This window comes from Pararge aegeria, chromosome 3 (genome assembly GCF_905163445.1).
Source record: "Pararge aegeria chromosome 3, ilParAegt1.1, whole genome shotgun sequence".
In the NCBI taxonomy this organism is placed as follows: Eukaryota; Metazoa; Arthropoda; class Insecta; order Lepidoptera; family Nymphalidae; genus Pararge; species Pararge aegeria.
This window is the reverse complement of record NC_053182.1, coordinates 19,308,558-19,320,553: the sequence shown is the minus strand read 5'-3', so window position 1 is coordinate 19,320,553 and position 11,996 is coordinate 19,308,558. Positions and strand designations below refer to the sequence as shown.

General features: G+C 35.6%; 1 protein-coding gene across 3 annotated transcripts; it reads right to left on the bottom strand.

Annotated features, from left to right (window-relative positions):
* Window positions 1-11,179, bottom strand: LOC120637110 (adenylate kinase isoenzyme 1). 3 transcript variants are annotated; one of them, XM_039908762.1, is made up of 5 exons: window positions 11,103-11,179; window positions 2,142-2,331; window positions 1,281-1,429; window positions 882-1,052; window positions 1-143 (listed from the first exon to the last, which is right to left on the bottom strand). In XM_039908762.1, exons 1-5 carry the CDS (start codon window positions 11,103-11,105, stop codon window positions 69-71), a joined length of 588 nt encoding a protein of 195 aa, XP_039764696.1. In that variant the 5' UTR covers window positions 11,106-11,179; the 3' UTR covers window positions 1-68. The 3 variants fall into 3 exon arrangements, with proteins under 3 accessions (XP_039764696.1, XP_039764694.1, XP_039764695.1); XM_039908760.1 differs by lacking the exon at window positions 11,103-11,179 and adding an exon at window positions 6,378-6,592; XM_039908761.1 differs by lacking the exon at window positions 11,103-11,179 and adding an exon at window positions 3,282-3,398.
* Between the last annotated feature and the right edge of the window lie 817 nt (window positions 11,180-11,996).

Below are 11,996 nucleotides of genomic sequence, written 5' to 3'. Positions count from 1 at the left end.
ACAGGCCCATATGATAAGTGAACGAAATAGTAGGTACATTATATACAATTAGCTAAGCTGACGACCCCTTATTGCGCCACCAGCGGGTCCAGGATTTTCTCCACTTGGTTGAAAATGGCGTCGACGCTGTCTTCAGCGTTTATCTGAAAAAATAACGTTATTAACATAAATTCCAAAAGTAAAGTTACAGGAAATTATGAGCCTATATTCGATACTGGACAGAAAATGGACTCGGCATATTCAATAAATGGATGTCAAGAAAACAACCTTAAAGCTAAATGTAATAAAATAACAATGTGCCAATAGAATATCATTTGTTTAGGGGCGGGAAATCTCATATCTTCATTTTGCAGCGAAGAAATTACTTTAGTTACGCCTAACATACTCACAAACTGAAAAGGTAGGGCAATGTAAAAGTGTTTTGAATTAGTATGTATGAAAAAATAAATACGCTTTTTTATTTAACATTTTTGAAGGGTAATTCCTTATGAAATGCACTTCTGCAGTATTCCGTAATCCGGTTACACGTTGTATATAATGAAAATAATTGCATTATAAGAAATAAATAAATAAATATACTACGACAATACACACATCGCCATCTAGACCCAAAGTTAGTTTCGCTTGTGTTATAGGTAAGATAGCAGCTGATGAATATTTTTATGAATATAATACACATAAATACTTATACTCGTTATACGTAAACACCCAGACACTGAAAAACGTTCATGTTAATCACGCAAATATTTCTCCAGCCTTGGACGCAGAAAGCAGGGTGGCTGCCCACTGCGCCAATCGGCTATGTAAAACTGGTCTCATAGAAACTTGCCTCATATGAAATTGTCCACATACTAACAAACGGTAAATCTCATTAAACTCACTCTCTGTAGTTTACTCGGGTACTGCGCCAGCACCTGGTCGTTGTTATCGAGGAAGGTCTTGAGGCGAAGTTTGATGGTCTCCTCATTGTCGTCCGCACGTCCTGAACTGACGGCGCGTCCCAGTAACCTCTTTGTAAGGGTCTCGGATGATGCTTCGAAGTATATTATCACCTGGAATTAAAGCCATTGCTGAATTCCTTTAAAGTGCACCTAAATAAACTTTAAAAACAGGGCATTCTTTATCGATAGAGATATAAATGTGAGCCTTGAAGAATTGGGTTGCCTCTGCAAATTTCTAATGACAAACTTCAATTGTAACTTTCGTATTCAGGTAGGTATATTTTATTAGTATAATACAGGTATAGTAGGGCCACAGAGCCCGTTTAATATCACACTTACAGTAACAGGGGCGATGGCTTTCTCAAAGGCGATGCCTTGCGACTTCTCCCGCGGGTATCCGTCGATGAGGAATCCTTTAGCTTCGCCAGCCTTCGCGAGCATCGCTTCCTTTAGGAGATCCAGCACCACATCGTTGGGGACCAGTTCACCTGATTATCAAATTGGCAATCTATTGGTAAAAATACTAAGGGTCCGTCTGTTCTTTCAAAATAACTGCCACGCTTGTATTTTAATTTTTTCATAGTATTAATTGACAGACCAAGCAGATGGCCCATCTGATGTTAAGTGGAAACCAGCAATTTTTTTTTAATAACTAAATTATACTGATATTTTGAACGATGAACGATCGTGAGGAAACCTGCATACCTCAGATTACTCCTTTATATTTTCAAAGGTGTATGAAGTCCACCAACTGGGCCAGCGTGGTGGACTACGGCCTTTACCCCTTCTCATTGTGGGAGGAGACCCGTGCTCTGTAGTGGGCCAGTAATGGGTTGATATGATGGGAAAAAAAACATCCGACAACAAACTTTATTGTTGTCTTCTTCTTAGATCAGGACACGTTTGGAACCCTCGTAGCTTTAGTTTTAAGTTTACGACTATGGTTATCGCCATCATCTCACTACCTGTACTTCTCATGTTATGTACGCATCACAGTACCACCTATGGGCCTACTTGAATAAAGATATTTTTGACTTTGACTTTTATGATGATGATGACTGATACTTTAGGGTAGTAGAACACTTTAATATGAATACACAATTTGATTTCTGATTTCGCCAACTCCTATGCATCATAAAGTGCAAATACGAAGTTGCATACAGAAATTGCATCCGCATGCAACGATCTTCAGCAACTCACCCCGTTCCATAATAGCTGTAAGGCACTTCGCTCTCTCCGAGCCACTCTTGACCTCGGCCCGCAAGAGGTCGCCAGTGGAGAGATGCGTGAATCCATACTTGGCGATAATCTTTTCGCATTGCGTGCCTTTTCCCGAGCCCGGACCGCCCAGTATCCATACTATGGGGACTTTGCTGGAGTCGATTGGAGCCTGGAATTTTAATTAACATTTTTGTTTTTTTAATTGTATTATTTAGCTTATCTGGTTAAATCTTTGCAGGTCAAATCCAGCTGTCTGTGAGATATACTGGCGAAGAAAACCGTTGAAGTTAAAATTAAATCGTTTGAAATATAATGTATACACGCTATAATATATAAGCTTCACATGTATGTTTGTATGTTTGTAACAGACTCCTTTGGACTTGATTTTGCACCTCTTCAAATGGTCTGATTTCGTTCAAACTTTTAGATATAAGATTCTTCAAATTTTCCATTTGAAAAATAAGGTTTTTGTTAATTTGTATGATTTTCTTCTATAGTCGATAGGGCAGTACCTAATGATGTTTATTTTAAATTCTTTTGTAAATAAACTTAAATAACAGGTAGAATCTAGCTCGGTTTTTTTAAACCAATTTATTTGAACTTTTTTTTTTAAATTCCTATTATACGCTCGTAGCTTTCTGACCACGGACCAATGCGACGCAACGCCGGCGTAGCGTATAAGGCTACGCATCCGCGGGTAGATCTAAATCACGGGCCAATCCATTGCAGGCCCACTATATGATACGGGTCTCCTCCCGCAATGAGAATGGTTTAGGCCGTAATCCGCCACGCTGGCCAAGTGCGGATTCGTGGACTTCACACGCCTTTCAGAACAGTATGGAAAACTCAGGCATGCAGTTTTTCTCTCACGATGTTTTCCTTCACCGCTAAAGCATAATTAACTGCTTCAAAAACTCATGAGAATTTACAGGTGGGTGGGGGACTAGGCTATCATAGCTTAAGGTAGGTAGTATGGAAGACCTATGCTATCATGTTATCGGTATATTATAATATTCAAGCGGCGATATTCAACACGTCTTACTGTGGAGGAGACCCTTGAAATGTTGTGGGCTGGTAAAGGGCGATGATGATGATGATGATAATATTAAAGCTTCATACCCTCATATATGCCTTGCATTTAGGCGACATGCATTGCAAAGGGCAGGGAGGGATTTTCTCTGTAACGGGCTCCTCGCACGGGTAACACGTTTTCTCTTCCATTCTTACAATATTATAGGGAAAATACTTAATATAAGTAACAGCCACTTCCAAACAATTTTATTTCGAGCCTAAGTTAAATAAGTAAATAAATTTTTGTACAAAAAATATTTGACATGGTACATTGTTGATCAAAAGTTTGTGAAGAGCAGAGATATTAAAAATAACGACCATATGAAAGAGCATAACGTTAAAAGATTTTTTTATTTGTGTTTATATCCTCTTTGGTACATTGGAACGCTTCTAGATAGAGCATCTAGAGTATTACGTCAGTGAGCCACAGCTAGAACAAAGAGACATTTAAGTAAATTGGAATTTTTTGTACAATGAAATACAATCAAAGCGTTCATTTATTTTTGTATAATCTTCATCAGGTTTATAATTCTGAATACATCGAATAAAACCGTGTCGTTACGAATGTTAAGCGTCGAAAATACGTCGAGGCTGTTTATTTCGGTTCTATTCGGATATCAACTGATCGTTCAGCATTGACAGTGACCGCTGTCCGTCCGTTCATGAAATCTTTGCAAACCAATTTAGACACGCTTCAATTGGTAACATTCTAAGACAAAAAGTTTGAAACGTTTATTATTGTTAGGATTTAAATTTAACTAGCATTATAATTTCCACTTCTTTGTTATTTTTTTTAATTTAATCTTATTTTTGAACGAGACGATCGGTTGTCATTCTCCGATTGGTTAACGCCGGTAGACGCATAACGGCGGGAACTAATCAAATTGCTTGGATTCTACCTGGACGCTATGAGTTTTGGCGGGAAATTGGGTTTTCTTCTTGGCGGGTTGGATCGTTCTTTAGAGAGTTATGAAGTGAATTGCGAGGTTGTAAAACGATAAGTTCATATTGTCATAGTTTATAAAGTAAATTAATAAAGTGATATTTGTATGGTATGTTTATTTGCATCTTTTCGTAACCTCATCGCTATCCTACTAAAGTTCTAATATTATAAAATTATAAATACAAGAGCAATAATAGATTAGATATAAAATATTCACGTACACCTTCAGTAGTTTATTGAAATATGTAAAAGGCATATTTGCATATTTGGAACTACCAGTGCCTACGATTATTAAAATCTTTATGTACCTAGTAACCTAGCTGATTTATTTGACTTTGTGGACTATATAAAAATACGTTGCGTCCCGTAGTTCACGCGATTGAACATATCTAAAAACTTTAATTCTTGCGAACAAATGACTGATTTAATATCAAATCAGCCCCTTCTTTTAGAAAACTTATGAACTGCCACGGCCATGATTACATAGTATCTTTATAGCGTAACCTTGATAGTGAATGCATTAGTATAGTAGATTTTCGGAGAAATTCATTAAAAGCTGCATTCAGTGAATGACATTTTAAATAATTCAAATTACAAGTAAGCATATTTAACACGTCAAGGCTGAAACGAAAAGTCTGTCTGTTTGTTGTGATTCTATTGACCAATGGTTCGGAAGGCAGATACTACCGAGAAGAAGCCGGTAAGAAAATCGGGAATTGTTTTATTCCAATAGCAGTATTTTTACAATTATTCTATCTTGCGAGAAATGAAAGCGAAGCCGTGTAGGTACTGCCAAGCGATCTTTTTATTAAGACACGTTTTCTACCTTTACGTTGTGTGATTAGAAACTTTACATGTACGGAAACTAGAGGCCAAAGAGTAGAGTGAAGTACTTAGTAACTACTTAACTTGAAAGGAGATAACTAATAAATAGGCCCTTATGGACTGAAAGGCCTACAGACCGTCTACAAAGTGATCCAACAGTATATACTATGAACCAGTAGCGTGCACAGGGTTTTTGACCAGGGTAGACATATTATAGTTCCTGTTTTATGCCTACCCTGTTCAAAAAACCCTGGCGTGAAAATCTTATCTCATAAACGAGTTATAAAAAAAAGTTAGGTTAGCGAATGCTTTTATGTATGTAGTTCTTGACACTTCTATTAACCTAAAAAATACTGTTTGGCTAGTAATAAGAATGGAAAATGTACCTTTTGTTCCCCATAACATAAGCGTGACAGAGACCACGCTAACGCGTTCTAAAATTGAAACTAATGAGCAGAAACAAGGTCTAAGTCAATCAGGTTGATGCTTTGACGTGAACGCTTTTAGCTGAACTTTTAATTTATATTTTAAACTATTGATATCACAGTATATGTGTATTTTGTAAAAGAAAATACTTGCGGGCAAATTTCATGCGAGTTGGCAAAATTTACTCTAGGTACATACTGGACAATGTTTGTGTGATGAACATGAATGTTTTTCAGTGTCTGGGTGTTTATATATATGTTTTAAGTATTTATGTAGGTTTATTATTCATAAAATTATGCATCAGTTATCTTCAGTACTCATAACACAAGCTTACTTTGGGACTAGATGGCGTAGTGTGTATTATCGTAGTACATTTATTTATTATTCTTCTGATATCAATAACTTTAATTGCGCGTAGGCAAAGGTACTTACAGCAGCACGGCTGGCATGGGCAGAAGACAATTATCTCCCCGGGGAAAGGAAAAAAATGTACCTTATAATATCCAAATAATATATGTTTAATATATAATAAACGGGGGTAAACTTCTAATATTCCATGTTCCAGTGATTTAGCAGGTGGAGACGTTAATTATATATAATCGGGGGATATCATTTTTATCTCCCACACCAGGACACAAAAATTATATTCCCTGACAGGGGATATAATTAAAGTCTACCTGCAAACCACGGAAACATGGAATAGGATAATTTTACCCCCGTTTATTATTACACATTTAGTATTTGGATATTATTTCCACTTGTGCGCCAATGCTCTTAAAGTTGATAAAGCTGTGGGAGAAGATCCATTTTTATCCCTTTCCCAGTTTGTTCCATTGAATCAATCGACATTTTATTAATCCTTAAGACCTAACTACAACTACACTACTACAAAAGCTATGACGGCATTAGCAAAAGATGTAAACGAAATAAAACTTCCACAATATACATACCTTCCCAATATTAAAAATAAAACATCTCTCCCAGCGGACGCTGTTCAGTCTCAACCATGTGACAAATACAAACACGAAAATAAACTCGTACGAACATAAACACTTCACTAACGTCTTCTCAATAATAATTTTCATGAAGCTTTTGAGTATTATCCAACGATCTACAAGTACTCAGGTACCTGTTCGTTTTTTCACTAGTTATATTGTTTATTAAGTAGGTATCAGACAAGGACGGTTGTAGTTTGACCGGAAAATCAGTTTCGTCAATACTTTTAAATTGTCAGTATTATGATATCATTAAATGATTTGGGTTTGCATTTAGTAACACGTAGAATAACAGAAACTAACATATTGTTATTATTAAAACTGGGCTATGAAACAGACAAAATTTACTTTTGTGTACAATTTAGCTATTTTGGTGACCACGTAGATAATTGGATGGAGCAAAATGTTTGAACAATTTAACATGGAATTTATTACGACGTAGCTTTATTTCAGTAACTTAGCTCAACGTACTCTAAAATGCTATCGGAAATTACTATTATTGATGTTTCTTTAATTAAAATAAAACTAGGTAATATCAGCTCATAAACCCGCGACCGCGATCTTTCGCCCGCGACTTCGTCTGGTGCCTTCCTTTAATATTCACGGGATAAATTCTTCATCTCGTGAATATTAAAAGAACATAGGGTACAATTTTCGAATTCCCCGGAAACGTTACCCTTCTGTTATCCAGGATAAAAGTCTCAGGGTGCAAGATTTTTATATGCCAAATGCTTATCAGGTTGGTGCAATGGTTGAGCCGAACAGACAACAAACAAACACACTTTCGCATTTATAATAATAGTATAACTACACAAAGTGTCGCAGTATGCTGAACAAAACTTTAGCTTTATTGACTGCTCTTCATAGAAAGAAAACTAATGACTTTTCAAATTTCTTCTTATATGACTTGATTATATAGATTAAGCGTCCTTAGCTTTAACTACTGCCAATTCAATTTTAACATTTAGTTAATTAATAAAAAATGTCTAAATCCAGACTTCACTTTTAAAGATTTTATTGAACTAATTTGTAAATATTACACTCGCGTCGGTTTTTTGGAGGATGGGGTTTTTTTTTCGTTTGTTGTTTATGATTTATAATAGTTACAGTTTTTGTGAAAAATATTATTTATCTGCGAAAATTTATGTACCCAGATTTTAAAGCACATACTTCGTGCCAGTTGGCAAGTATGTACGATCGACCGTTCACAACTGGATCATTTTGGAGGAAAGCTTGGCTATATCGGCGAGACTAACTACGTCAATCCGACGAATGCAATGTTTCGTTTTATTACTAACTACATTTGGAAGATGTACAAACATTTTTAGGGGCGATAAACTTTGGTTATTTTAGCCAAAATAAAGTGTTGAGGCGGTGATAGCTGAGTGGAATCCCGTCACGCACCTCTAACTTTTATGCGTTTTAGGAAATTAAAATATCCCTTGATTCAACGGCGGAGGAAAACATCATGAGGAAACCTGCCTGAGAGTTCTCCATACTGTTCTCCACACTGGCCCAGCGTTGTGGACTACGGCCTTAAGACCTTTTCATTGTGGGAGGAGACCCGTGACCTGTAGTGGGCTGGTTAGGGAGTTATATGATGATGATGATGATGATGGTGATGATGAACAGTCCACTGGTTGTCGAAAACCACCACGCTGGGCAGACGGATTAGTGATCGCAGGAGATGGTAGTATTGGTACCACAGAGGACGCTGCTTCTACGTTATATTCCCCTAGTCACTTCTTAAAACACACGCGGGAGGGGGGGGTGGTGACAACTGTATTCTAATCTGCCGTCACCATACGGCATCTTATTTATTGTTAAACGACTAAGACACCGGGAGGTATCTTTGCATCGTTCGAGTACATGTAGGACTGCGGTGCATCGTTAATGCAGTCGTATTTATATCAAAATACCCACCAACTCAATGTCATGAACATTGGTTGTTAATCAAAGTTTAATTGTTTAACCACTTTATAAATTTACTGTATCAACTAATATTTTAAAAATTAAAAATCTGTTTATATGTTTGAAGGAAATAAGTTTATTTAAAAAAAAAAACGGAGGCGAAACGCGGGGTGTAAGTGAGACGGTTATTTCGGAATCATAGACGTGACCTTAAATTTTTATTTATTTGTAGTATGGATGTGCACATATATAAAGTTTCCAGTGCGCTATTAACATCGCTAAATAATCGATTGTTCGGAAACAATTGCATGCCGGTTATAGCTACGATAAAAATTTACTCAGTAGGTACGGATAGCTAACTTCGCAAACGTCGATAGTTTTCTAGTATCGAAACTGTCAAAACGAAAGGTTGGAATAATTTTAAAAATTCTTAAAAAAACTCTTGTTAGAATCACTTAAACATTTTAAAGCTCTCTTTTTCCTATTTTCTTCGTACTTACTATTTTTCTTCTCGCCCGTGAAACAAAATATCTCTAGAATATTGTAATTTATAAATTTTATCTTCGTTATGTATGAATCTTGTTTTAAAACTAGAATTCTACCATACTTCTACAGGAATCACTCTTGGAAAATTATAGAAATTGCTACTCAAAAGCGATAAAAATTACATTCATTTTGGTTTGACGTTACAGTGTTTCGATACTCGAATACAGTTTTACGGTTGCGAGCGTGTAAAACTTGTACTGAGTGCACTGCTGGCTTATAATCAAACACGACATATCTGTCGTAAGTTTTCGAGGAGTTTGTCGCATCAGGTCAAGGTTACCGTATTATGGTGGTACCATTAGGATAACATGGTTATCAAATTAAAAGTTAGTTAGACAAGTGAAAGTAATGAGGATAAATATTAACTGTAGCTTATAAGAGCTGATAATAAAAAGAAGACCTATTAAAAGTAGCCTAACTCATATCTTGTATATTTCTCTACCGGCCTGTATTAATTTTATCAATAACGGTGCAGCCGTCCTCAAAGCTAGGAGTATTAATAAAGGAGTATAAATAATATACAATTGTAGTACTTAGCAAGCTGATAAGATAAGTATATTAGCGTTCCATAATTATCAGTTAAACTGCAACTCTTTACCAGTTCAAAAAACGGCTGATAGCCCTCGGCATTGATATACATCTAAAAGCTAAGAAGTATACATACAGACACTCTTAATAACTACATTATTTAAATATTGTTGTTGTGTTGTTGTTGTGTGTTCTTGATTCAGAATTACTAATCTTAGTTTGGTATGTTATATAAAACTGCAACTAAAAACAATACTGTATAAGCCAAACACCCTTTTGTAAGGGTTTTTTCCACACATCTGCAATCACACCTTAAGGTTAGTTTATCCGAGTTTCGACCTTCCGACCGCCTTTCCGACATAGAATTAAAAACATACAGAACCCTCATTCAGTCATTATTGTATGAAGTGCATTATGTCCAAAAACAGTGAAAGCGCACGTATAACATCACACCCGCAGAATGTGCTAGCTCACAAACTTTTTTCTCATTTTATGATAAACGTTTAGAACATTAGAGGTAAAATAATTACTGTCAACTACTAAATGGAATGAAGTGACTAACTGCCTGTTTGAGAAACACTACTAAAGTGGAGTGGTTCTCGAAGCTTCAATATTAGTCGTGTACACGGTTTCAGTATGTTCTTAATTCTGTGCTCGGACATATTATGTTCTCTGTCAGGTAACTTGAGTATATTCAAGAGAGTGAATCGGCACTTTCCAGACTTTCAACCTTATTCTTATTACCTATTGTTTTCGAACAGGCTTGATTGTCGGCATGAGCGCCATCTATCGGCTATACAAAGTGCTACGAAACGCGGGACCCTCATAGGAGTATGAATGAAGGTAGGTAGAAGGAGGTAAGAAGGGTAGGACGAATTACCCCTCATGTTTTTTACGCAGCATCGTATAGAAAGGCTATAAGTTAAGCTATTACGGGGTAGTGTGTTAACTAGCAGCACGACAGAAAATTCCCTAAATATAATTCAAACCTTAAGATCGTCATTTCTCATTAGAATTACAAATCAAAATATTTAATACACAAAAACAGAACAGCTTAGAACTATTATACTGTTTATTCAATTCATTTATTCTGCTTAGGTAAGCATTAAAATAACTAACTCGTAAGTGTAGGAAAATCTAATTATACTATGCTTCAAAATTTTTTAAAAAGACTTTTAAAATAAATACAAACCAATAAATACTTAAAATAAAAAATAAAGTTAAATAAAACATTATCGAACTTTTTTACAAACGTAAAAGTACATTGTTTACAACGACAAGTTAATAAAAATATTAAGTAGTTTCGCGTAATTGATATGAAAAGTTGTACTTATTTAGAATCGCCATTCTTCGTGATAATAATAAATCCCCTCAATAAAACCCATTCTCACATTAAAAGGTTGTTAAAACTAAGATGTCTCGTAAATCGATAGCATAATACGGAGCAGTGTTGATATTTATTTTGGGAGCAAAGCAGTTAGTACCTACTATAACACATAGTAGCTTATGAACCCCTTTCTTATCGTAGATCTAATGTAACTCTATTATTATCATACGCCAGTGACGTAACGTTCGGTGAAAAATTATAAAACTTCCAAAGAACACCACCGATTATTCAGAACAAAAGCACAAAAAAAAAAACCTTTACATTATTTTTCTGTAATGAAATTGTATCCTATAAAATAATTATCTTACCATTTTATTGTTTTAACAAATCGACCGCGATCTCGGTGTTGGAAATACAACTTACGCGTTTGCTCACCGCGTGCTCTGCAGAGCGACTGCGGTTTCGGAAATTCAAACGGTCAAGGTCATGAAAACTGTGCCAAAGGCTACTACAGAGTTCTGACAGCGCGGGAAAGTTTTCATGACGTGCATTATGGCGCGCGCGGGATTTCTGGCAAGGGTACAGATTATAATTTGATATATCAATATACAGATAAGATATTAATTATAATTTTGAACATTTTATCAATATTAGTATTATTTATGGTGATAAGATAAAGCTTTCTTTTTAAACGAATTCCAAAGTGGAATTGAAACTCTTATAATTTCGACATGTTCATATCTATGTCTTTTCGACATCTTGAATAAATATAAAAAAAGAGCTTATTGAAGTTTTTAAATTAGAAACAAAATTAAGGAGCATCTATGCGTATAGATGGAATATAGTACAGCGTCCGTGTAGCGTACAAAATTTTAAATTTCTTCAAACATTTTCTGAGACTAAATTTATCAACTGTTCGGTTGTTTTCCCTTCATCTGATTAGAACATTTCCAAAATCAAATCAGTATAGCTTTCAAAGCTGCGAAATCTGACACTAGACTATTTTGGTCATAAATAATTTACTTACAAAAGCTATCGAAGTAGGCTATCAAAAATATCATCGTCATCGTATCCTATGAATAATTGCGCAAAGGCTTTTGCGGTGTTTTATTCTGCTAGTGAATTGAAATTAATATTCAATTTGGCATTTATAAAATTTTGGAAAATCTCATTTTATTGCCAAGAAATTCGCGTTTCAAATGAGCATCAACAGCAATGTCTTACTGATTTAGAAGTTATAAAGATGTACCAAACCGCACTGG

What these genes read in the sequence shown, in the direction of transcription:
- LOC120637110 (XM_039908760.1), bottom strand. Translation starts at nt 6,512, where the DNA reads ATGAAAATTATTATTGAGAAGACGTTAGTGAAGTGTTTATGTTCGTAC. An exon ending in TACAGCTATTATGGAACGGG is followed by an intron (nt 1,430 to 2,141) that starts GTGAGTTGCTGA and finishes TTTGATAATCAG; the next exon opens with GTGAACTGGTCCCCAACGAT. An exon ending in ACCCGAGTAAACTACAGAGA is followed by an intron (nt 144 to 881) that starts GTGAGTTTAATG and finishes TTATTTTTTCAG; the next exon opens with ATAAACGCTGAAGACAGCGT.